Source organism: Vombatus ursinus, unplaced genomic scaffold (genome assembly GCF_900497805.2).
Source record: "Vombatus ursinus unplaced genomic scaffold, bare-nosed wombat genome assembly UNPS02014932.1, whole genome shotgun sequence".
NCBI classification, from domain to species: domain Eukaryota; kingdom Metazoa; phylum Chordata; class Mammalia; order Diprotodontia; family Vombatidae; genus Vombatus; species Vombatus ursinus.
In genome coordinates, this window is record NW_020954710.1 from 8,601,585 (window position 1) to 8,629,263 (window position 27,679).

The following is a 27,679-nucleotide window of genomic DNA, read 5'->3' on the forward strand; positions in this document are numbered from 1 at the left end:
GAACAATTAGGAAAGTAAACAACTGGTGGAGAAGATATGAGAAAATTGGGAGTTTGAATCTGGACCATGACTTAAAATATGTATCAGAATGGCATTCTCCTAGCAATAATAGAATACATCTAAGAAGGGCTAATAAGAATATATTTGCCATTGCTGTGGAAGAATTCTTTATTTGACAAGAATTGCTGTGAAAGCTAGAAAGCAATTCAGTAGAAATTAGGTTTATACATATATCTTACACTAAATAGCACTATACCCTCAAATGAATAAATAATCTGAGTGTTAAAAATAATAGCATTAATAAAAATAACAAGGAGAAAATTGTTACAGGTACTTTCATAGATATGAGTAGGGGATGAATTGTTAACCAAACAAGTAATAGAAGTGATCACAAAAGACAAAATAGATAATTTCAGTTACATGAAATTTTTAAAAACTTTTGCAAGAACAAAATCTCTGTAGCTAAGATGAGGAGAGGAAGCTGTCCATGGGGGGTCGAAAATCTCAGTATTAGACATCTTTGGTAAAGAATTGATTATCCAAAATATAGAGGGTACTAACACATGTATCTAAGACCCCTGTAATTTAGTCAAAGTATACAAACAAATGGTTCTCAAAAGAATGGAAAACTATTAAAAACTATGTGAAAAATTGTCCCAGATCACTAAGAAAGGAGAGAAATTCAAATCAAAGTAACCCTAATGATTTACCTTATCCCTGGAAAATTGACAAAGGTAACAAAAGATAAGAACAGTTAGAAATGGATTGAATGTGAGGAAACAACCACATTAATAATGTATTGGTGGTGCTTTGCATGGGCTCGGCCATTCAGAAAAGAAACTTGTAAGACAAGGGCTCTAGAAACTTCCAAATCTAACCTAGAGGACTTCTAACAGAAAAGGTCAGGGAAGGAAACAATGTTGCTATCTATATCTATCAAGTAAGATATCTGTGGATAGTATCTACAAAATAAAAAGAAGAGTAATAGTGGACTTTGAGAAATTCCCAGAAGACAAAATCCAAGAAAGGAACTATACATAGTATCGTATGTCTATAAACAAACATAAATGGACACACTTTATTTTTTTTAGTGTTCCTAACATGAGAAGGCTAATTTGACAAGATAGAAGTCACTGAGACTTGTTGATATAAAATCCAGGGTTATGATAAAGCTCTTGAAAGGGGGTCATTAGCTCTTATTTTAAAAGGCTCAGCTTGGGGCAGCTAGATGGCATAGTGGATAGAGCTCCATCCTTAGAGTCAGGAGGACCTGAGTTCAAATGTGGCTTCAGACACTTGACACTTGACTAGCTGTGTGACCCCGGGCAAGTCACTTAACCCCAATTGCCTCATCAAAAAAAAAAAAATAATAATGATGATAAAGTAAAAAGAAATAAAAAGGCTTGGCAAAGGGGATCATCAGGTAGCAGAGAGTTTTTGCAGAGTTGTACTCTGTATTAAGAATATATGCTCTTGAGGAAAACTAGAAACTGGGGATGGAGAGAGAGGTAGAAGCATTGTTAGAGAGTGTCTTGGTGATCATCAGGGGGATCAGAAACAAGTGATATCATCATCAGAAGAACTACAGACCATCTGTACAGAAAGAAGAAATAGAGTTCAGAAAAATAGATCAAAAATCTAGCCCAGCAGCATGATGGGGGATTACATTTATCTGTACATTTGTGGTGAAGGAGAGGAAAGATTGGCATATTCTGACATAGGGTTAAAATTTTGGAAGAATAGATTTCAAATGGTTTAGAGTAAAAATAATTAGAATCTCATGACTTAAAATTCTACAGAGGCAATCAGCCTAGAAGAGATGTGAAGCTCTCAAGAATAAAATTCTGAAGACACAAATAGAAACAAATCTCATGAAAAGGGAATTTTTCAAACATATCAGTGTGAAGCATATAAAACTTATCTAACACTTTAAAGACATGTTTAAAAGATGAATGGAAGGATAAGTAAAGGAGAATGAACAAAAAAAGAGTGACATGATCCTGTTAAAATAATGCCAGAAATGGGGGCAGCTAGGTGGCTCAGTGGATAGAGCTACCATCTTGGAGTCAGGAGGACCTGAGTTCAAATCCAACCTCAGACCCTTGACACTTAATAGCTGTGTGACCCTGGGCAGGTCACTTAATCCCATTCCCTAGCAAAAAAACAAAAACAAAATAATGCCAGAAGTGCTCAGCCTGGGTAGAGAACAAAACTTGGGGCAAAAGAGACTTTTTATGCTATCTTGGGGAAAGGCAAAAGATGTGCAGGATAGATAAGGCTGCTGCCTTATCGTGGACAGTGGAGAGCAGGTGCAGTGACTCCACTCTCTGGCAAGAGTGTTCTTTGCACCCCAGCTGGTGAGTGTCAGAGGTGAGATGGGAACCCAAGTGAAGTTCTGCACTCATGCCACTCCTCAGTGTAGAATACTAAAAGAACTGTCTTGTCTGATTGTTGATCCACCGTCAGTGAATGGTCACTCAAGCTTCCGTGGAACCCCTGATGGCAGAGTGAGGAGCAATGAGTGGTTGTTACTGAGAGGCATATTTTTGCTCAAAGGGAGAAAAAGTTCCATAAGGACTGGACTTGGTGGTATGATGCACAATGGTTGCTTTATGTAACCGTTTATAATCTAAAAACATTAGGAAAAGGAATTATGTGCTATTTATAGAGTAACTATGAATACAAGAACAAAGCAGAAGACAAAAAAAAAAAACACCTCATGAAATAAATAGCATCAGAAGATTTACATACTTGGAACTCTTACTCAGCGGCCTCATACCTGTCACCCGCTCAGTGTACCAGGTGTAGTGAGCACACATAAACTTGGAATTCAGTCTTTACCTGACCAGTCTACTCCCTGAAATGAAGCAAGTCTTGGATTACTCACAGTCCCTTGAAACAAAGAGAGAACCATTGGAAGGGGAAGTCAAGAAGACATAAGTAAAGCTGAAAACAGCACAGACCACGAGAAAGGATGACAGGATCCAGTAGAACCAGCTAGATGAGGAAAAGGGGGAAAGGGACCAGAATCCCAGCTAGGGCCTGTCCTGCCTTGGAAATTATTCTGGCCAGGTACCAATACCTACAGATCCCCTTGTTTTACTTCTTTTTTTTCTTCCAATTAACAAGCATTTATTTTCTCTCCTCATTTCTACCACCCCACTTGAAAAGGAAAAACAAAAACCTTGTAAGAAATTCCTGCATTTTCCATGTGCAAAAATGTACATCACATTCTCCATAGCAAGTACATTACCTCTCATTCAAGAGATAAATAACCTTCGTCTCTTCTGGAATCACGATGATGGCATTGACAAGAGTTTGTAAGTTTCTGAGTCTTTCAGAGTTGTTTCTCAATATGATGTCGGTGTTATTGTCTCAGCTGTTCCACTTCTTCTGCTTACTTCACTTTGCATCAGTTCATATAACTCTTTCAGGTTTCCCTGAAACCATCCCTTTTGTCATCTCTTAGAGCCCAATAATATTAAATTACATTAACTATTCCCTAATTTTTGGACACTTCTTAGTTTTTAGTTCTTTGCCACCACCAAAAAAACTGCTGTAAATATTTACATGCCTTTCCATTTTATGTGACAAAAATTATTCATTATATCTTTTTTGATTCTTTTGTCCTGTGTTTAGTCATGATATCTTACCCTACCCATACTTATGAAAGTTACTTCCTTACTCCTTACTTTTTTATGATATGATATGAATCAAAGTCACATATATCTCTGGAGCTTATCTTGATAGGTGTAATATTGGCATTGTTTAATCAATGGTGGCTATCCATTTTCTTGCAGCCCTTGCAAAATTTCTCATTTTTCATTTTTGTCAACTTAAAAGGTTGACTAAAGATGCCCAGCCTTGGGAAATCTGTGAAGTAGCAAAATTGGGGAGGGGGATGGTGCTATCAAAGAGCAAGGAGAGAAACCAGTGTCAGGTGACTAGGAACATAAGAAGCTGGAAGACCAAAAGTTTAAAAAAGAATCCTGGAACAATAACCTTCCTTACTCAATAGCAGTTAAACCAACAGAGAAGACTGTGAAGGCAGAAGGATAAATAAGTAAAACCAAAGGAAGTTAATGTATATATTCAGTGCCATATCATTACTCTAAAGAATAGGAGTTCCTCATTTTTTTTTTTTTTTGTTGTTGTTGTGGGCCTATTCCTTTCACAGTCTGTTGAAATCTACAGACCCCTTCTCAGAATAATGTTTTTAAATGCATAAAGTCAAATAAAATTACAAAGGAAACTGATTATCTTGAAATAGTTATCAAAATTTTTTTGAAGTTCACAGACCCCAAGTTAAGAACTCCCTTTATAAAGCTAGAAAAAAATAATAACAGTTCATCTGGAATTAGAAAAGATCAAGTACTTTAATTGAAATAATGAGTAAAGTAGAAAAGAAGAATGCCAAGCAGAACCAGGTATCAAACTGTACTGCAAAGCAATAATCATCAAAACAGTTTAGTACTGGTTAAGAAATAGGTCAATCAGTGTAACAAATTTGTTATATAACATACAAAGCCACATGAACACAGTGACATAATGTTAAATCTAAAGACCTCAGATCCTGAGATAACGACATGATTTGACAATAACTGTTGAGAAAACTGGAAAGTAGTCTGGCAAAAATTAGATCATCAACTATACTGGCCGCACGCCGACCTTCTGCCAGCCGTACGCCAGTACCCACTCCTTCTATAAGGAGCACACTACCAGAGTCTTACTCACACTCGAGTCTTCGGTCCTCTGCCGGAAAACCACACAGAGACGAGCCATCGGGAGGTGCCAACACCAGAGCTTTATTCAGAGGCCATCACAGCAAGCCATCATAGCAAGCCCGAGCAACAGGGCAGGAGCCGGGAGAGAGCGCGCGTGTGATCTGACCACGCTTGTTCCTAAAAACCTACGTAGCCCCTCCTCCCCAGCCCGCTTACTAGCCAGATGATTGTAGGGTCAGATACCGGAAGGGGCTGTCTGAGTTTAGCACACCAAGGGGGAGGGAGTGATGTAGGAGGCTAGGACCGGATACGGGGAGGAGGCATCTGGGATTGGCACATAGACAAGAGTACGTGACCTAGGAAGTCAGACTCAGAATACTGGGAGGAGGGGTCTGGGTCAGTGCTGCACAAAGGGACCCAGGAAGTCAGGAAGGTCACAAGAGGCGTCTGGGATGACGTTGCATATAGGGAGGGGACTAAGCAAAGGGAACTCAGTCCTCTGCCGTCCCACTCCCACGTGGCACCGCCCCTTGCCTCAGGAGCTCAAGCTCCGGCTACTTCCTTGTACCCAGCTTATCTCACATAGCACTGCCCACTACCTCAGGGCTTCTCTGTATCCAGTCCATCCCAGTTCACCACGACTCTACCTACCACAGCCCCTGCCTCGACTTCCAAAATACCCAGATCTTACCCTACCCTTGCCACAGCGCCCAACCTGGTAGCTGCCAACATCAGACAGTCCCTCACAATCAACATCTAGGGCAGCTAGGGGGTGCGATAGGCACAGACTCAGAGCATTGGGCCTGGAGTCAGGAGGGCCTGAGTTCAAATGTGACAAAGGCAAACCTCCAATATCTTTGCTGAAAACACCCCAAATGGGGTCACAAAGAGTTGGACACAATTGAAACAACTGAACAACAACAAACATCTCATAGTCCATATACTAAGATAAGTTCCAAATGGATACTTAGATGTGGAAGGTTACATCATAAACAAAGTGGAAGAGTAAGGAAGAAATCACTTTTTATCACTATAGGTTGAAAAAGAGTTCAGTACCCAACAAGGGGTGAAGAGAAAGGCAAATTAAAGTGACTCTGAAGTTCTGCTTCACACCAGTCAGATTGACAAAGTTGACTAAAAATAACATGTTGGTGGGGCAGCTGAAAAACAGGCACACTTTTGCACTGGTGGTGTACCTGTGAATCAATCGAGAATTCAGGAAAGTAAATTTTGAACTGTGCCTCCAAGGTCTCTACCATTTGAATACCCAGCAATGCTGCTATTAGACTTCTTATAGTAGATATGAAAGAAAGAGGAAAAAAAGACCCACATGTACCAAAAACAAATAAACAAACAAAAAATAGCTCTTTTTGTGGTGGCACAAAACTGGAAACTAACTGAACAAATTATGTATGTGAATATAATTCATTATTAATGTGATGTTGCTAAAAGGTGGGTTTCAGAGAAACCTGGGAAGATTTGTATGAACTGATAGAATAGAGTGAGCAGAACCAGGAGAACAGTTTACACAATAACAGCAGCAATTGTAAAGACAAAGAACTCTGAAAGACTTAAGAACCTCTGATCAATGCAGTGACTCGCCATGAGTCCAGAGGGCCTATGATGAAGCTTGCTGCCTACCTCCTGACAGAGAGGATAGATTCAGGGTCGAATGGGACATAAGTTTACATTAGTCGTTATAGAGAACACCTTTGATGAAATATAAGCACTCAGCTAAAATTGCTACAAATTATAGACATAGAATGTCTGTTTTAATAATAAAGTATATTCTAAAACCAAAAACTAACATTATTTAGAATGTGGAGACACTATATAAGCTTTTCAGTTGAACAGAGGAGTAAAACAAGTATGGCTCCTCTCCTCACTGTTGCTTGATGTGATTTTTTAAATGCTAGGCATAGCAGTAAGATGAAAAAAAAACTGAAGACAGTGAAGACCCCAAATTAAGCTTATTTGTTGACAACACGGCTGTTTACTTAGAAAACCCCAGAGAACCAGCAAGAAAAAAATTGTTTTTTCTAAATACTGTACTATATTTTTTTAAAAATCTAGAAAAATTGTCAGATGAGATTCAGGAGCAAATAATAGGGAAATCCTGTTGAAAAATAGTAAGTCAGCTAGCATTTATTGAGTGCCTAATATGTGCCAGACACTATTCTAGGTTCTAGGATTTTAAGAAAGACAAATGACAGTCCCTGCCCTCAAGGAGCTCATATTCTAATAGAGGAGACAACAAACAAATATGTGTAATTCAGTTTTCAATTCAGTAAACATTTATTAAAAGCCTACTATGTGTCAGACACTATGCTAAATACTAGGGATACAAATAAGAAAAAGAGACAGTACCTGTCCTCGAGGAGGACAATCTAATGGGGAAGACAACACTTAAAAGCAAGCTGAAAAGCTAGGAAAAGGGGAGAAGAAATCAGCAAGTATCCAGCATGGAAGCATTTTGTTCAGTGGAGTCAAACCAAGCAGAGCTGCTGATAGTAGAATGAAGTTATCAGGAAGGTTGTGAGCTCTTTATAAAAGAAGGCTCTTTTAGCGTATACTGCTTTTTTAGTTTACAGTTTAGTGTTCCCCCTCCAACTCTGTGATCAGAGGGGAGAGGCAACTGAGTGAGAGTTGAGAGGGTGTCCAGTATCCAGACCTGAGTCATTCTTCATACAAACAAGATATAGACTGGATAAATTGGAGATAATGTCAGAAGGAGACCATTAAGAATAAGGAGAACCAGGAAAGGCTTCTTGCAGAATATAAAACTACCTAGGAAGCTAGAGATGAGAGACAGACCGTGAAAATGCCTAGAGTCTGAATAGAGAGCATCCTCTGCATACAACAGCAGGGAGGCCATTGTCTCTAGATCATGGAGTACGTGGAAAGCAGTAAGGTGTAAGAACACTGGAAAGGTAGGGAGAGACCAGATTATGAGGAACTTTGAAGGTCAAAAAGAGGAGTTGATCCTCGTGCTATTAGGGAGTTATGGAAGGCTGTCCAAGTGGGAGTGGGGTAGGGAGACAAGGTCAGACCAGATCAGTTTTGCTTTCATTTAAGCTTGAACTGTACATGAGTAGAAAGGGTAGTATAGCACAATGGATGGACAGGTTGCCTCAGAGTCAGGAAAACCTAAGTTCAGATCCAGTTTTTGGCATATACTTTGTGACCTGGCAAATCACTGGACTTGTCTGTGGCAACTAGCTCTAATTGGCAGATGTGCATTGAGAAAAGGAGTTTCCAAACTGAATGTTTCCTATACCAGTGAAACCATTATAATACTCCCTCTTCACCAATAAAGAATGAGTAGAATTTTTCAGAGATTTTCTTAGTGGTTCTAAAAGAACCATGCCATAGCCTGAGTGAAGGCAAAAAAGGCAGACATGACAAGACACCCTTGTCTAAAGTGTTTGATTTGGTTTAATATCAGTCAACTTAACATTTATTAATTGCCTACTACATGCCAGACATAATGCTAAGTGCTGGGGATGTTAAAAAATAAAAAAGTGAAACAATAAGCCCCTGTCTTCAAAGAACTCACATTCTCATGGGGGAGACAATATGCAAGCAACTATGTACAAAACCACTATACTCAGGATAAGTTGAAGATAATATTAGAAGGCACTAAGATTAAGAAGGACTTGAAAATTCTTGAAAAAGGTGAGACTTTAACTGAGCCTTGAAGGAAGCCAGAAGGCAGAAATGAACAAGGAGAGTTCTACCTATGGACGACAATCAGTGAAAATGCCGGGAGTGGGGATATGGAGTGCCTTGCATGAAGAACAGCAAGGACATCACAGTCTGGACCATAGAGTATGTGGAGGGCAGTAAAGTGTAAGACTAGAAAAGTAGGAAGGGACTGGATTATAAAGGACTTTGAAATCTAAACTAAGGATTTTTGATCCTGGAAGTGATAGAGGTCCCCTAGAGTTTACTGAATACGGCAATGATATGGTTGTATCTGTGCTCCAAGAAGATCCATTTGACAGCTTAGTGATGGATGAATTGGAATGGGGAAGAGTTTAGAGGCAGAACATGACCATTTATTGGATATGGGGTGGGGTTAGAGAATGAGGAGTCAAGAATGACACCTAGATTGTGAACCTGGAAGATTGGGACAATGGTTATGCCTTTTACAGCAGTAGGAAAGTTTGGAAGGGACAAGAGTTTTGGGGAAAAGATAATGAGTTTATTTTAGACATGTTCAGTTTAAGATGTCTAGGGGACATCCACTTTGAATTATCTAAAACTTAGTTGGAAATGCGAAGATAGAGGGCAGAAGAAAGGTAAGGGCTGGACAAATACATCTTGAGAGTCTTGCAAAAAAAAAAAAAGGAAAAAAAGAAAAAAAAAGAGTCATGCAGAGGGATGATAACTGAAAGCATGAAAGCTGATGTGATCTCCAAGTGAAATAGTATGAAAGGCCCAGGACAGAGCCTTGGGGTCCTCCCACCTTTAGAGATTGTGAAGTCCATGAACATCGCCAGTAAAGGTGGATAAGAGCAGAACCAGGATAGAGTGGTGACTCAAAAGCCTCAAGAGAAGAGCATAACCAAGAAGAGAGTGTGATCCACAGTCTCAAAGGCTGTAGAGAGGTCAAGGAGGAGGAGGGCTAAGAAAAGGCCATTGGATTTGGCAATGAAGAGATTGGGGAATTTGATTTTGCTGGAATGATGAGGTCAGAAGCCATACTGCAAAGAGTGAAGAGAGTTAAAGAAAATGAATCAGAACCACCTATTGTAGAGGCCCTTCTCAAGGTGTTTAACCACAAAAGGAATGAGAGGTGTAGAAGGATGGCTAGTGGGGATAGGAAGATTAAATGAAGGTTTTTTGAGTATGGTACTCACATGAGCGTGTTTGTAGATATTAGGGAAGCAGCCAGTAGACAGAGAACAATCAAATATTAAAGATAAAGTAGGGACGATAGAGGGAGCACTCAATTGGAAAAGATAGGATGAGGTCACTTGTGCCCTGTCTTCAAAGAACCCACAGTCTAATATAGGAGACGATAAGCAAACAACTAGTATTAAACCAGTATACACAGGATAGGTTGAAGACAACATCAGAAGGCCCTAAGATTAAGAAGGACTTGATAGAGGAGTTTGCCTTTGCAAGGAGAATGGCCTCCTCTTCATGTGAGATGGGTGTAAAGGAAGAAATAATTGCAGAAGCCATCTGGGTGGTGGTATTATTCAGTGATATTTAACTCTTTGTGACCCCATGAACACCGATACTGTTCATGGGATTTTCTTGGCAATTTCCTTTTCCAGTGGATTGATGCAAACAGAGATTAAGTGACTTGCCTAGGATCACACAGCTAGTGTCTGAATCTTCCTGACTCCAAATCTAGTGTTCTATCCACCCAACTGCCTAACTGCCCCTGTCTAGGTAATGATGAACAATTAAGAGTAAGCATTAGTAATTAATAGTAAGCATTTATTAAGTACCTACTATGTGCCAAATGAATAGGTAGGTGACAGTGGATAGAACGCTGGATCTAAATTCAGAAAGACTCTTCTTCCTGAGTTCAAATCTGGCCTCAAATACTTACCAGCTGTATGACCCTGGGCAAGTCATTTCACCCTGTTTACCTCAGTTTCCTCATATGTAAAATGATCTAGAGAAGGAACTGGCAAAGCACTCCAGTATCTTTGCCAAAAATTAAAAAAAAAAAATCCCAAAATGGGGTCATGAAGAATCTGACATCACTGAAAGGATTGAACCAGCCATGTGCCAAGCCCTGTGCAAAATGTTGAGAATTTAGATAAGAAAAAGAGACAGCCCTGCCTTCAAAGAGCTTACAATTTAGTAGGGGAAGACTGAACACAAAACGAACCTGAAAGGGAGCTGGAGGAAGGTACTCGACTTGAAGGCGTGGTGTAGAAGTTAAAGAAGTCTCAACATTAGTGCAGTGGAGTGAGAAATGAGATGTCTAAGCTGAACCTTCTTCTTGAAAAGAGGTTTGGGGGGAGTTAGGTGGTGTAGTGGATAGAGCTCTGGCCTTGGAGTCAGGAGGACCTAAGTTCAAATTCGGCTTCAGACACTTGATACTTACTAGCTGTGTGACCCTGGGCAAGTCACTTAACCCTGATTGCCTCACCAAAAGAAAAAGAAAAAAAGAAAAGAGGTTTGGAGTTCAATTCCCTACCCTCCAGTCTGAAAGGCAGAGGATAATAATGAGGTAGAGTACTTAGGCTTCTGGGATCTTACAGGATGATGGGATTATCCCAATTATGGGCTTCCTGAGATATGGTGAAGTCAGTCAGAGAAGTCCCAAAGTGGTGCAACCAGGTAAGAAAATGATGTGACATGAAGAACAGGGTAGAAGAGGGAGCTCTTGGCAAATGGCCTCATTTTTTTTTTTTTTCAGTGAAATAGGAGTCAAGGCTCTATGTGATCAATTGGAAATAATATTGATAAAAGGCAGCTATAATGCAGTGGAAAGAGCACTGGATTTGGGTTTAGAGAATTTAATTTTAATCCTCAACCCTTAATCCTCAATCACTTAATAAAAAGTTTATTGATTAATTGACTGATTGATAAAGCCAAGGGCTGAATTTCCATCTCCTGCATCTTTTCCACCCATAGTGACCTCATAACATGCCCTAGTTTTTACACAAAATGAGGGAAATTAGAATTCCTTTTTATCCTATATATAGTATGTTTATATATATATTTGTTTGTTGTCTCACCCATTAGATTGTGATTGCTTTGAGGGCAGGGACTGACTTTTACCTCTGTTTGTATCCCTAGCACTTAGTGCCGTGCCTAGTTAAAAAATGTTTATTGATCTATTTGACTATATGATCTTGGACAAGAAATTTAACTTTTTTGTGCCTTAGTTTCTTTATGTGTAAAAGGGAGATAAAATATCTGTAATATCTATCTCACACATCTCTTGGGGGATTAAATGAGATTATGAATAGAAAGTGCTTTGTTAACTATAAAGACCTATGTGAATATCCTGTGTTATTTTTGTTATTATGTTGGGTCAGGCAGCATATAGCTTCAAATGCCAAGGTAGATTGAGCTTTATTCTATAGCTATTAGGGAACAATCAGAATTTTTTAAGGGGTGTATATTATGAGGGTATTGGGGAGAGTTTAACTTGATGAAATTTATTTTTTTCATACGTTTTATTTTGATGCAAGATACTTCTCAAGAAACAACCAGATAGTTGTACATTCCTCATAGTACATTCCCTTGAAAAAAATTAGCCAAAAAAATTACTGGCTTGATTATTACTGATAATAAATGGAATTTTCTTGTTTATCTTACCAGCTGTTAGGAGATAGAATATATATTTTTATCTTTGAAAGTATATCACCGATATCATCTGTTGTATTCAACTTGAGTTCTCGTATTCTTTTTTATTTTTGCTTTTTTAAGTGTTATTTTTAATTATATCATTGCAGTCTTTGTGGACATTCTTATGGCTCTTTTGTTCACTGTCTGTCCTTTCAAATAAGGCTCTTTCCACATTTTCCTAAAGTCTTCATGATCATGATTCTTTGTAATGTACTAATATTTCATTACATTCATATGCTAAAGTTTATTCGGCCATTCCCATCATTGGGCACATAATGTTTCCTTCTTTTACCATAAATATTTAATATATTTCTCCCAAAATATTTCGTATACATCACAATTTGAATATTGTCCTACATGTGATTCCTTTCAGGAGGAAGTATGGCAGGGTAAAAATGTTGAAATCAGAGGACTTAGGTTCAGGCCTTGGCTTTTATCACTTACTACCTGTTTTACCTTGTGTACTGGTCATTGTTACCCATCATTTACATATGCATATACATATACCCCTGAAGAGCAACTAGGTTGTGCAGTGAGTAGAGCGCTGGGCCTGGAGTCAGAAACACTCATCTTCCTGAGTTCACATCTGCCTCAGACTTTTACTAGTAATGTGACCTTGGGCAAGTCACTTATCCCTGTTTGCCTCAGTTTCCTTATCTGTAAAATGAGCTGGAGAAAGAAATGGCAAACCACTCCAGTGGAGTGACTCCAGATGGGGTCAGAAAGAGTTGCACATGACTGAAAACGACTGAACAACAAAATATACCCTTGAGCATGCATATACACATATATACATATATTTGTGTATATGCGCACGCGCACACCACACACACCCTGTCTCCTCTTCAGGCTTCAGTTTTCTTATTTATAAAATGAAGACTTCATGTCCTATAAAGTTGCTGTTGTTAACCACCCTGTAATCACAGGGCATGATCCATTTAATAACTTACCTTCTGTAATTCCAAAATTTTTGCTAGGATAATTGAAACTCAGCCAACAGTGAGTTAGCATGCCTGTTTTCTCAGAGCCCCTCCATCATTGAATTTTGCCATCTCTTGCCATTTTTGCTAACTTAATGTGTATGACAGTGATACCTTAGAGTTGTTTTTTGTTTGCATGTTTAATTATTAGTGATTTTGAAATTTTCTTCTGATAGCTGTTCATAGTTTGCAGTTCTTTTAAAAATTAATCATGTCCTTTAATCACTTGTTTATCAGGCAGACTTCTGTCAGTTCCATATAGATTTTGGTCCTCAGACATATCAGATATTCAATACAGTAATTTCCCCCAATGCAGACCCTTTCTTTTTATTCTAGCTGCATTGATTTTATTTATGTAAAGGCTTTTAATTTTACAAAATAAAAACAGTCCCTTTCAAAAAAAAATACTCTCTACACAATTGGTGCTTTAGGAGGATTAATCTTAAAGTGGTATGCAGTATGGGTTGGCAGTGGGGAACTAACTGGAGATGGGAAAACTTGTTGTTAGAAGCCTCTTGTATAAGAGCCTAAACTGGGGTTCTCATTGTTGGAATGAAAAGCAAGGCATGGTTTGGAGAGACATCTTGAAAGAAAAATAGACAGGATTTTGTGACTGATTTAGTTTGGAAAAGTGAATAGAACAGGGCAGAATTCTAGATGGGTGTGAGTTTGAGCCTAGGTTTCTTGGAGAATTATCCTACTGTTAAAACAACAGCTATGTTTGTGGTGAGGTCTTTGAGGTCCTTTTCTTTTATCCCACGCAGGGCTAAACACACAATTGGTATTCAGTTTAACTTTGTTGATTTCAGAAGACAGTTTTGATGACAGGGTATAAGTTGCCTTAAAACTAGCTTTACCTCTTAGGTTTTGCTCCCTCTCAAAATTTTCCTTCCTTCCCATTTTTTTTCCTGCAGCTTTATTGTGCTCTTTCCTCTGTGTAGGTGCCCTACCCTCCTTCCCAACTGAATGTGAATTATGTTGAAAGTGAAAGTAATTTCTACCTCTGTAGGGAGTAAACTGGATATTCAGAGCTTGGAATAATGATGTTTGAGGTTAGTTCAGTTTTATAACCAAAGACCAAGCCTACTTTCTTAGTTCTAGGCTAGCCTAGCACAGATATGTGGGGTCTTGAATGAACTAATTAATGAGAAAACATTAACTGCTTACTGTGTGAGATGGCCTGTTCTAAATAAGGGGAAATATAAATACAGAAGGCATTTCCTGCCCTCAGGATTCTTATGTTCTAATTAGAGACGTCACCTTGGTGAAAAGGTGGCTAGGGACAGATGTTTTGGTCTGGAAAGTCACAGGGGATGGTGTCTAGAGTGATAGGATTAGTTGATATGACATAACCATATCCAGCTGCAAAGGTCACTTTGCCTGATTATAGTTTTCAAAACAGGAGATGTACAATGTGTGCAGGGTGGGGGATGGCCATGGTGAGGAAGCTTGTTCCTGGGGAGTTTCAGAGCCAGTCGAGATGGGGGTGGGGAGAAGTTTAGAATAACAAAGTGCTAGAGATATAAAGGGGAGGGGGAGGAAAAAGTCCTTTCAAAGAGCTTAACATCTTTTTGGAGGAATATACATAGGTACATGGACAAGTAAATACAACTTACATAGAAAGTTATTTCAACTGGGAAATCTCTGGGACAAGTGAGGGAATTGGGAAAGACTTCCAAACTTGGGAACCGTGGTTGGAGTTGATTCAAAGTGGTTTTCTTTCTGACCAGATCGAAGATGCCTAGGCTAATATTATTCGCAAGTGGAGCAAAGCAGGGAGGTAATCTTTTAGCTTGCTCATTTAGGGAAACTTCCCCACTTCAAAGGGTAAATAAAGGCCCATCATAAATTTCGCGAAGCACCTGTGGAGGGATAGGGCTTGTTTTCCCCTCTCTTATAAGGGGAAACTGAGGCTGAAGCGGCGGAGTTATGAAGCGAACTGACCTGCATCCCAGTGCCACATTCCCTGGTGACTACATTTGACTCCCCATTTCTTGCAGTGTTTCCTGGAGGGAAGCTAGCTTTCCCCTCCGGTAGTGAATTGGATTAGGATGGGGCTGGGGGATCCAGGCCACCTTTTGCAGGGAGCTGGTTGACTGTCTCGGAGCAGCCCAGCCCAGCCCAGCCCAGCCCTGCCCAGCCCTGCCCAGCCGGGATCACATGCTAAGCAGCCGCTGCCGCCACCTCCAAGCCTCCTCCTCCCCTTTCCTCTTCTTCCTCCCTCCCCTTTGTAGTGTCAGAGCCCCCAGTGACAAGCGGGTTTGGTTTACCACCGCAGTGGCGGTGGCAGCGACGGCTGCTCCCCACGTCTGGAGACTTGTGTAGGGCACCTGGCTAGCCTTACCTGTGGCTGGGGAAAGGGGGGTTTGGGGGGAGGGGTACGGGCCTTCCTTCCTCCCTCTCTCCCCTGCCATCCCTCCCTCTTTTCCGTCCTCCCTCCCCTCTTTCCAGTCGCTGCCTGCAAAAGATGGGAAGCGCTCCGGGAGTGGTGCAGCCCTTGCTTGCCCCCTCTGCCCACCCTGCATGGACCCTCCAGAAGCCGGCCCGAGGGAGAGAGGGCTGGGCTGCTCTGGGAGGGGGAAAAGGATGGGGCGCCCGGGGGCAGCCCCCAGGCCCTGCAGGGAGGCCCAGAAGCTGCCCAGGGCAGCTTCCCTGGGCTGAGTTCCTCTCCAGCTCTAGGAAGCCCAGCTGGAGGAAAGTCCCCGGACTGCCGATCTGCTCGGACCTCCTTCCCCCTCGCCCTGGAAGAAGACCCCCTTTTCGTGGGAAGCAGCTCGCTTCCGCTTTGCTTTGATGAAACACGGACAGTGTTTGTGCTGCCGACCCCACTGAGAAACAAACGCGAGCTCGCAGGCTCTGGCCGGGCCCTGGCCGGACAGATTGTAGGGAGCCGCAAACGCCCCAAGTTTCTTCCCGAAACGCCAGTGCCCTACGTCGTTTGTGAGCCATTGCTGGTGTTGGGGCGACCCACCCCCCCCTTCGGTGCTGGTTGGCCCCAGTCCCTGGAGGAGGAGGGATCCTGCTGTGACCCAGCTTGACTCGCTAGCCTAAACCTTTATTCATTTTATTGTGCTGAGTAAAAAGATATTTGCTTTGCTGACCTCCTGTTTGATTTTTGTTGTTGCTTTTATTTTTATTTTTAAAAAAAAATTACATCCCATTTGTTTCTTTTAACGCAGAAACGCTTCATTAAGGGGCTCCGACAGTACGGCAAGAACTTCTTTAGGATCCGAAAGGAGCTGCTTCCCAATAAGGAAACGGTGAGTACCAAGGGGCTCGGTCCGGGGGGGGGGGGGGGGCCCCCGGGGGGGGGGGGGGGGGGGGGGGGGGGTCCGGGCTGGAGGCGCGGGGGGCGGGGGGTCTGCCGCGGGGGGGGGGGCGGGAAGGGGGTACTTAAGGGAAATTGCTCGGCGTGCAGGAATGGGGGGAGAGGCTCAGGGCTCTGTGTTCCTTGAAGCTGGGGGGGGGGGGTGACTCGGCTCCCTAGACTGTGTGCCTCTCCTCTCCTGCTCCCTTTCACCCTTAGATTGGACTAATAAATTGTTTCCCTTAACCCTGGACTGTGTTTAGAGCAGGCCACCGAAAAAAGAGAGCTCTTGCTAGGATAATTCTTCTCCTTTTTAAAAAATCAACTTTTGACTTTATATCATAAACCTAGGCAGCAAGTGGTTTAATAAAATGAATCAATACTTATAACCTTGAAGAAAATAAAGTTGTTTTGTAATCATAAGAAGTGGCCTTTGGGAAGGAGAGGGCTAGTGAGCGTTGTGGAATTAAGATCTAATTTTAAATAAAGTCAATGCGGTAGGATAATTCACTTATATCATTGTTTAAATTTAGTAATTAGCAAAAACCTAAAACAAAACAAAGCAAATTATAAATATATGGTCATTTCTGCTGGTTATTGCTGGTTTTTCTATGAAATGTTGCCCTGGTTTGGGTAGTTCTTTTAACTCTTCAGCATCCCTGCCTGGAAAGACTGTTCTTTCCATCAGATTTTACCTTAGAATTTCACAGAGCTGGGAATCAGTTCACTTCCCATTCCTGTCAAACACTGAGTTAGCAGGGCTTTTTGGGAAATAAAAATGTTCTGTACTTCTTCAAAGTGCAGTTACATAAAGGAAATGCCAGGAGAAATCAAGCATTGTTTTCCACATCATTGCCTGCCCTCCCTCAAAGCTTGTGCAGGTGGTATCTCCTTATGGGTGAAGACCTTTCTGTGCAACCCAGGAAGGTCAGGGGTACAGGCGCTTAGTAAGATGGAGCCTCCACTCTCTTTGCCTGGACTGTCATTTTCTATGCAGTATATCAATGTCAAAATTACTAATGGCTTGATGGTTGGGGAAAAAAAAAATAACCACTTAGTGTGAGAATTTAGCCATATGAAAGTTGATTATTCTTTGATTTTTTTTAATATAGGTTTTGATTTAATTTCATTTTTCTTCCATACTTCCACATATAATGGACTTTATTTGAACATACATAGAATCTCTAAAACAGGAGGGGACTTTAGGAATTATCTAGTTCAACCCCCTCATTTATAGATAAGGAAAATGAAGCTCAGAATACCCAATTTATTACAGGTAATAAGTAGTAGAGCTAGGGCTCCAGCACACTGCCTTATTGTCAAAACAGTGACCTCACATGTGGCAGTATCAACAAAAGAATGGAGATGCTTTATTGAGGTTCAAAGCCTAGAAATGTCTGTTTTGGTAGTTAGTATTAATCAGGGGATAAATTATGAGATTGTGAAATTTTAACATTAAAAGAGACTTGTGGAGATCATATGGTTACTACATTTTACAGATGAGTGTACTGAGACCTAGAGAAGACAATGACTTATGCAGAGTTACAGGACTATTTAGTGACAGTCAAAATTAGAATGCAGATAGATCTCCTGATTTCCAGGAGGGGCTCTTTCCACCCTGCCAAATTATACTGAGTATTGCTCTTTTTTGTTTCTGAAAATACTGAGAAAAGAATGGTCCAGAAGGAAAGGGAAAAGGAAGGGGACAAGTTTTTTTGTAGCACCTCCTGTGTGCTAGGCCCTGTGCTAAGCACTTTTTACAGCTATTATCTCCTTTGGTGCTTCAACTCTTTGAGGTAGAGGTAGAGGCAGAGGCAAACAGAAGTTAAGTTACTTGCCCGGGGTCACACAGTTTGATCTGAGGCCAAATTTGAGCTCAGGTCTTCTTGACTCCAGGCTCAGCACTGTTTGCTGAAATCCCACCTGCCTCTAATCCCATGTCCAGAAGAGGTGACAAAAAGACTAGATTCTGTGGCCCTAGCTCTCATTCTGACACTGCTTCTAGCTTACAAGCTCTGTGACTTTGGGGCAAGTTATTTGACTTCCTTGTGCCTCAGTTTCCTTTTCTGTAAAATGGAAATGAAGTGCTTTGCAAATGAAGTTTTTAAAAGGTAACCTAGAATCATAACGTTCTGCAGTGCAGCGCCTTCAATTTATTTCTTTAAATCTTACCAGAACTATTGAATTGGGGCAATTGTTAATGTGGAAGGGAGTGTAAAATTTGACCTTTCTGCCATTTCCATCTGTTTGAAGTTTGAAATAACTTTTTTTTTTTTTTTGGGTGAGGCAGTTGGGGTTAAGTGACTTGCCCAGAGTCACACAGCTGGTGATTGTTGTTATGTCTGAAGCTGGATTTGAACTCAAGTCCTCCTGACTCCAGGGCAGGTGCTCTATTTGCTGCACCAACTAGCTGCCCCCAAAATAACTTTATAATGATTGAATCAGAGCCTACATGTTTGTGGTTAGTGATAGTATAAAAGAGAAGTGTCCATTAAAGTACATCGGGATCTGATTCATCAAAGTCCATGTTCTATTGGCAGGAGCTTTGTATTGGGAGCCTGCACACCTGCTGCAAAGTCCTTGTTTTGGCCTGGTGACTCTGAACAAGTCACCTAACCAAGCTGTGCCTCAGCTTCCTCATCTGTAAGATGGGGACAATACGAACCTTTGTTTGCCTGCTTGGTAAAGTTGATGTGGTTGTGCTAAGTAACCACCAAGATCCCCCTTAGGGGGACCCCCCCCCAAGCTCCTAAGTCCCTGTGTCTCTACTGTACATAGTACACTTCTGAGTGTGTATCAGATCAGACATAGCATGCACTCCATGCAAACAAAGTATTACTTCAGAATTTGAACTTGGGGTACCGCAAAATGTAGAGACAGAATGCAAAGTGTGCACAATGTGATACAGGATATATGGTATTAACTAAAATTTTAGTACCGAGATTTAGCAACAATTTCAAGAGCTGTTATTGTAGCCATTAAAAACTGGTGTTAACCTGTCTTGGTGTAAATGGGATAATCTTTGACCTAGAAGAGTTTGCTTAATTTCGCTAGGATCATAGATTTAGAGCTGGAAAAGGGCCTTAGAAGTCATATAGTACAACTTTCTCATGGTGAAACTGAGGTATCCAGACTTGGTGACGTGACTTATCTTAGGTCACACAGGTATTAAATAGTAGGACTAAAATTTAAACCCAAATCCTCTGACTCCAAACTCAGGGCACTTTCCACTGTGCCATATTACATCTTTTAGCAGTTCCCTTCTCTTGATTGATGAATGACTTAATAAATAGCTCTCCCTTCTTCCTTCCCCACTCCCTTCCCCCATTTTTATTTAGTCCTGTAGTGACTGAATGTGTACATGACAATAAGATTCATCACTGAGACCTGTCCTCTTAGTCTCTCTCAACATCCTCCTTCTTAACCAGAATTTAATAATTTTTAAAATCTCTCTGTTGTCTACATCTTTTGACCATTCCGGGTATTGCTTCAGTTTTCCTCATAGCAGCAAGCAACCTTGATATTTCCAATCTCTTCAACGGGGTATGGTTGTTGAAAAGGAGAAGCAAAGAAAAATTTGGAAGAGCTATTTCCATTAAAAAAAAAAAATTGGGGGTGGGAGGAGGAATGAGAGAGACAGAAATGTATGTACTTGGCATCCCAAAGGTCTTAGTGCAGTCTTGAGCTTCTAATACCTTATAACTGCACTAAGACTTTTGGAAGACTCTCTGTTGTTGTATAACATTGTTAGTCCCTTACAAACATTCCTGTTACATGTTACACAGAGGCAGCATAATGTGGAGAGAAGGGTGGCCCTTGGCTGGCCAGGTCATTTAACCTCTCAATGCCCCAGGTGACTTTCTTACGTCTTTAAGTTGCAAAATACTTGCTGATCTGCCCTGGTGGAGGGAATATCTTCGGAGGCGTTCCCTCTATCAATGAAATCACAGGTCTAGACTCAAAAAACCCTTCTGTAGATCTCTGAAGGATTCTGCCTTGATTTGATGAGCAGTGTGGTAAACCATAAGCATCCTGGCCTCCAGGCACCCTCTTTCTTTCTCTTTATTTGTCAGTACACTCCAGCTAATCATTCACAGCCCACAAGAGGGAGGACAAAGGTTATTTCTCTCCTGGTACAGAAGATGAAGGAAATTTGTAGGCAGTCAGCTTTGCTTGTTTAAGAACTTGATTATGAGTAAACTTCTTTTAGGAGATTACTTATTAAAGGCGCACCACTTTCTCACACTACATCTTCAGTCTCCTAGACACTTTGAACATTTCCATTCTCTTTATTAGAATCACTTCCTAATGATTTAAAATATCAGAAGGGTATAACAGACAACTGAAAAACTTGCCTTGTCAGCTGGAGGGTCAGCAGACCTATGTGCTATTCTTGTCCTTGTAGAGAACCATAGTATTTTGTGACATCTCTGTGGGCTTCAGGCATCTCCTTTGTGCACAACTGATCAGATCCTGTCAAAAGCTGGGAAATTACTTTGTTCCCCAGAGTGCCCATTCTGGCATTTTTTATCCTCAGGATGTGAAATACAGGAAGCCGTGCTGTCACATGAGCCAGGAGCTCTTCGGCCCCAGGTGTGCATGAGGCCTCAATGGTTCTTCCAAGGTTACACTACCACAAACAAAAACTCAGCCTGTGAAAAGGACTGAATTCTGTCTCCTTTTCCCTACCCATAATTTACTGAGCATGTCTCAAAATGTACTTAACTTTGTTGAGAGTTCCATGTTGGCTTTATAGAAATCTCTTCTAGTCTCTCTAAAACACTTAAGGGTATGGAGAGAAGTGCAAAGCCATTAGAAGGTCTTGAAGCTCTGGTGAGGAAGTCTCTACTGTTACCAGCTCATTTTGATGCGGGGACATCTGAGAGGTTCCTGGGGAGAATATGAATGCCCAGTTGTCTTATTCTTTTTTAGGTTTCTATATTGGTTTCATAGGAACTAAATCCTGGCTCTTCTGAGCATGGCCCCTGCTGAAATGGGAATGCTGGTCTTGATTAAGGAAAACCAACGTGGTTCTGGAGGTTTTAGTTGAATTGGTATTGTGTTAACCTCATCATACCCAAGAGAATACGTGCAAGTAAGAGCTCGTGTAAGCCGTTTAGCATTGTGGTTGTGTGTGTGTTCAGTCTTTTTCCTTATTCTTATCCTTATCCTTATCCTTATCCTTTTCTCAACAGTCTTGCTCTTGACTTCTGTCTTTCAATCGCTTATACTTTCACTTTCTCATATGTCCTCATTTATTCTCTCTCAATACATATATGAGGTAGACAAAAGCATTTAATTTGTTGTTGTTGTTGTTGTTAAATGTAGAAATCTTGGCAGAGCTTTCCAGGTTTACTTTAGTTATTGGTCTTCTCTCTCCAGACACTGCTTGGTCCAAACCACATCAGAGGCCATAGTGTTAAGTCCATTTGTGTAAATCAAAATAAATGTCCGATGATCTGGGCTTCTGAGAAGGAGATTGAGAACTACGTCCCTTGGGTTTTGTTTAAAGCTCTGCCATAGATTCACATTTGGGCTTTATATATGATTTACACAACTACTCTTGATTAGTTTACTTTCCTGCAAAAATAGGACTATGACTGTCATTTTTGGATTGTTTGCCTTGGAACATTACACAAATAACCCAAAAGAGTAGATAATCCCCAAATCATTTTTGTTTGGCTTTGGAATGCTTTACAGTTTGTCAAAAATTGGTAAAATAGATCCCATCAGCTGACAACATTCATTCATCTCCAGAAATTCCTCTGGAAACTCTAAGGTTTTCAGTATTTGGCATTTGGATTTTAAAAATAAAACAAATCTTGATTTGTGTGTAAGTTATATTCAAGTTGATCAGATTGTATGGACATTAGACAGTGGACACTCAGTGGGTTGGCATCACAGTCCTTGTCTTGGAAACAAACAAGGTTTAGAAAAAAGACAAATATCTCTGCCTTTTAGCTTATTTAGAGTAAGGCAATGTCATGAAACTAATACTCTTAGTCTCTGGGGGATGCAGGAGGAGAGAGCAGGCATGCCCTTGAACCGTCTCCTGCCCTCTGCTCTCATTTGGTTAGCACCTAGCACAGCAACACTTACGATGGGGCTGTCTGGCCTGAGATGAACTCTACTGGAAACCTCTTCTGCTTTCAGACTTAAGGAGTCTGCAGGCAGTACTTGTTCTTTCTGAAAAGCTAAATTAGTGGGTTATGAAGACATAAATCTCACTTTTATCCTGGTTTTTTTTTTCCATTGAAAATGTCTTTCTATCCCCTACCTCCTTTCTTTGCAGATGTGGGAGACTGTGAGTGTGGAACACCACAAATAATAATAAAACTTGGTTAATTTGCTGGTTGATTTTTCTGAACTGGTTTTTTTCCCCTTTTTTATTTTTATTTTTTGTTAGAAGGATGGCTCTCTGGGAGGAGAAACGGAGAGGAGAGAGAAATTGGGAAATGAAGGTGTTGCAAATATAAAATATATCAATAAAGTTTCATTTTTGAAAGTAAGAAAAATGTCTTTACTTAGCATTTGATTGTTGGATGGGACAGTTACCAAGAGCTCAGTGAAATGATAACTGTTTTTAGTGGTTTTAAATCAGGGTTAAAAGACTGCCAGGGATCTAAGATTTAAAATTTCAATTCAGGAAACAACATGAAAATCAGCCACCTGTGTTTTAGTCATATTTCTGGGAATGTAGTTTCTGAAATATGTACCTAACTACTTAATATGCATTGTTCTTTTCTTTAGGCAAAATAACTCTTTCAGGCAGCAAATTTCCTTAGTAAAAAATGAATTCTGTTGGGAAAGAACCCAGGGACTAACTAAGCCAAGTTCTGTTAATATTGGGAGGCAGGATGACTCCAGTATGAGGTTGCAGCATACAGTTTTATATAGCTTCATGTTGTGGTCTTAGATAAACAGTCTTAATTCTGGCTTCAGTAACGCTTAATCTCATGTTACCTAATCTACAGTATGGGATTCCTGAACAGGTGGGTGATTTGAAGAGATGATGTCTTATATCAGTGGCATAGCATGGAGAAGGTCTCAGACCTCTCCGGCCAAAACTGCCTGCGGCTCTGCTGAGCAGTCCAGCACACTCAGAAGCAAAGTCCAGTGGATTCTTTCTTTCCCGTTACCCTGTTGATATAAATTGTCATGAGCAGCAGTGGAGTTTCTTAACATAACTTCTTCTTTTCCTTGGCCCCCAGTGTTTTGGTTTCACATTAAAATCACCACTGTCATCTTGAACTCTGACCTGGAGGCTTCATATGTAACTTATACCAGGATAAACACTGTCTTGCTTTCTTTAAAGAAACATTTTATTTTGAATGATGATCTTCCCCTAAATGAGGTCATGGTAATGGCTGCAGCAGCCATGATAACTGACATTTTCATAGTGTTTTAAAGGGTGCAAAGTGCTTTACATATATGTAGTTTCATCTGATTTTTCAGAATCATAGATTTAGAGGTCAAAGGAACTTCAGAGGCCTTCCCCTTCATTTTATACATGAGGAAACTGTGAGGTTAAGTGATTTTCCCAGAATCATATGGATGATCAGCGTGAGAGGTGGAATTTGAACCCAGGTCTTCTGACTCCAGTCCATGATTTTATTAGCCACTCATAACAACCCTATGAGTTGGGTACTTTAGATAGCAACCACCGAGGCTCAGATATGTCATATGACTTGCTGGGCTGATTTGAAATCAGAAGGCTTTGGTTACATGTTACCTATGTCATCTGGAACTTAGGAAACAGATTTAATTTAGGTTTAATTCTCTAACAGGTCTTAGAAGTAATGGAGTTGAAGCCACTCATTTTGCAGATGAGGAACCTGGGTCCCAAAAGGAGGTAGTGACTGACCTAAGGTGACGACTGACAGAGTTGGGATTTAGGCCAAGTATTTCCAATTATGGATCCTGGGCACTTTCCATCATCCCATGCAGCCTTCACTTCCTTTTCTGACCCTTTTTCTTTACCTGTAAAGTGAGAGAATTGGATTGGATGATGTGTGCACTCTCCACCTCTAAATCTGATCTGTCCCATTACCTGCAGTCTTGTGTTGGTTCCATTTGGAGAAACTGTATGAGCACTTTAAGAGGCTGTCGGGTTGAGGGAGGGGCAGGGAAGGAGGAGGGAGAGGGAGAAGGCCTTTATACCTTTTATTTTCCTTAATAATTTGGTCCAGCATTGGTACAGACAGAGCTGAAATTTTCCATTAGAAATACAAATGGCTGCCAACATAAACAGCAAGGACAGCTGTCCTGTAGCCATCACAGCGCAGAAGGCTTATTTTTGTTCAGCACAGGAACTAGACTTCAGTCTATTAAGTCTGAGGGCCTAAAACCCATTTTTGGATACCCCAAAGGATCATCTACTGGCCTACAGTCCGGTTGGAAGCAAGGACACCGGAGTGGGGGGGAAGAGATCGTTTTGTTTCTTTCTTTTGCACAGTAAGCCCAACTGGGCAATTTTCATAACAGAAATACTTAGTGTGGGTGTTGGGAGAGGCTGCACCTGGTTTTTATTTACAACTTTATAGCTTGTTTAGTTGACAGGGCCTCACTATCTGATCTCCTAAAAACCTTATACCCACTCAGAACATCACGGACTTTCTTTGTGTATCAGAAATAGTGTAGCTGAGAAAGTCATTTCCTTTTATGGAATGCTGAACCTGTAGAAACTATACTCAAATGAAAAACACCATGAACTGTTTAAGTAGCATTGAGCATAAAGCCATTTCCAAGGAAGGAGCTATTTATTTACTGTTGGTCTTCAACAACCTGTGTTCCTAATGGTTTGACTGGATTGTGGATACCCATATTACTTGTAGATGGAGACATTCATGGCTGTTAGGCCTGTGCAGACTGCCTCTTTATGGGGTAGTAAAACAAATGGAAGGGTTGAAATGGTCTTTAAAAAGACTTATAAGTTGTGATTACTTACATGCTATCCAGTATATTTATCCACTCAGTGCTCAGTCAACATTTTATATTTTAACTAAGTGATTTTCAACTTTTTAAACTCCATAAACTATTTCTACTTTCAAGTGTTAATAAGTTCCTTAGAAATAAACACACATGTAAGACTAAAATATTACTCTTAAAGGATATATGTGTGTGTGTGCACATTTTTTAAGGAACTTAGCTTTAAAAAAATTTTTTGCCTAAGATTCTCCAAGCAAAATTTCATACATATTTAAGTGCTAGGAAAGGTACAAAAATAAAAAAGGCTTGCTTGTATCTTGATCCTTGGGTAATTAGTATTTTATCTGAAATGATGGCACTCACTAATTTTGTTGAGTGAGTCACAAATTGCTGTGGCTTAGGTGGTTTTGGGTTTGTTTTTTTAAACTTCTCTGACCTAGTTTTCTAATAGTCACCATGCTCTTGTGACCTCAAAAGAAGCCCCTGCCTCTTACAGGTAGCCAGAGGAGTCCCAACTCTCCTAGGGCAAAGACATCGAGTAGCCCCACTGTGTCCAGTTTTCTAATAGTTTATTTCTCCTCTCAGTTTTCTTATTCCCTGGAGGCCCTTGTCATTTCTCTCAACTTTGGCAATATGTTGCCAATCTGACATGCTACTACTCTAGGGATCAAGGTTATGGCTTTGTGGTCTCCAAAACACCAGTATTGTCATAGAAAGGAACTGCAAACCACCTGTTTATATTCTACTTTTGATTATTTTCTGGATGCAAATTGTCTTGTCATTTATATTCTCTATATAAAGAAATCTCTATAAAAGATACATATATACACACATATAAAAGATACATATATACATACATATAAAAGATACATATGTGTGTGTATAAAAATATATATGTGTGTGTGTATATATATATATATATATATACACATATACATATATATAAAGTTAGATTTGCCATGAATTGAGCTAGTCCATTTCAATTTATTTGTGTGATAGCTGCCATATAAGAATTTAACTTTAGTCATATTCTTTGGGTTCAGGTCCCTGCCATTTTAATCCATGTTCCTGGTTAACATGGGGTCCTTGTCTTGTATGTCTTTGAATTTCCAGTAGTATCTTGTTTTGTGGGTATTATGACAATGACTGCAGTTTAACAGTGAGATACTTAATCTTTCCAAGACCAATTCCTTATCCCTAAAGTGAATGTGATGTCTAACCTAGAAATACCATCAGTATAAAGTGAGATAATGCCTGTAAAAACATTTTGCAAATTGGTATATGAAAGTAATGGTGGGAAACGGGAAATGGCATTGTATGTGTAATTAGGAGCCCTGTGGATGGGCTCGGATCCCTTGGTTTTCAAGGCGATTCTCTGCCCTAGGTTTTTGTTTGTTTGTTTGTGTTTTGTTTTTGTTTTTTGTTTTTTGTTTTTCCTTTTGTGAGTTTATTCTCTTTTCTGTAACTTAATCTGCTAAAATGATGCTTTTTGAAAGCATTTGACCTTTGAAAGCATTGACTGCCTATGCCATAGGCTGCTTGCTTGAATAATTGAGAAAAAAACCTCATTAGCTATAGTGTCCAGAAAAAGAACTAGGGCCTGGGTGCATGGTACCAGCACTGGACTTTCCTGTTCTTTTTTATTGTGGCCAGTAAATCAGGTACATCTTTTGTGCCACAGTTCTGTCTTCTGGGTTACTTATAAGATTGAGATCCATTGTTTATTTTTATCAGCAGGTTTAGTGAGCTAACTGAGGATGACATATTGTTATCAACAACAGGGAGCCATTAGCCAATTGCAGCTTGTTTTCAGAATGACCAGTGAAGCAAATCTTTAGTATAAAAGATGCACACTGGAGATGTGAGCTAAGGGAATCATCTAAAGGATTTGGTCTTACACCCCTCTTATGTTCTCAGTGGATCTGGCAATATTCACATGACCATTTGCAGTTTTCCTCCCTTTTCCATCTGTCAGAAATTCACCCTGTTATGCTGTTTTATTATCTTGGTAATGCATTCTCTGGAATTGTCTGCATGGTTGGAAAGAAGCTCCAGTGAAGAAATCTTGGATGTTTGAGGTGTCTTGCTGTGGTGGTTTGATGTGGTGGTTCTGAGTTTCCCCAGAAGGAAAGGTCCTGAGGATACTTACATTTTTAACAAGTGTCCATTCTAATGTCTAACCTTTTCCCTCATATAACATTTGGAAAAAACTGGCTCAGCAACGATAAGTTGCCTTCTGCTTTTCTGTTGCATGAAGTAATTATTACTTAATGATCTTGTATTTCTTAGTGTAAGAGGATTTTATGGGAGTGTAGTATAAGCACCTGCCTTTTCTTTGGGGGTTTGTGAATTATTGACTTAGGTACTTTCTTCCTTTGGCAAAGATCAGATTAGATTATCTTTCATCCAGGGAGTAG

The 27,679-nt window shown here is 40.3% G+C and overlaps 1 protein-coding gene across 6 annotated transcripts in view; it reads left to right on the forward strand.

Annotated features, from left to right (window-relative positions):
• Positions 1 to 27,679, forward strand: part of RERE (arginine-glutamic acid dipeptide repeats) — a 591,972-nt gene that overhangs the window by 489,453 nt on the left and 74,840 nt on the right. For all 6 annotated transcript variants that reach the window (XM_027843796.1, XM_027843797.1, XM_027843799.1 and 3 more), the window contains one exon: positions 16,207 to 16,287. In XM_027843796.1, coding sequence (XP_027699597.1) covers positions 16,207 to 16,287 — 81 coding nt within the window. The remainder of the gene's footprint in view (positions 1 to 16,206; positions 16,288 to 27,679) is intronic.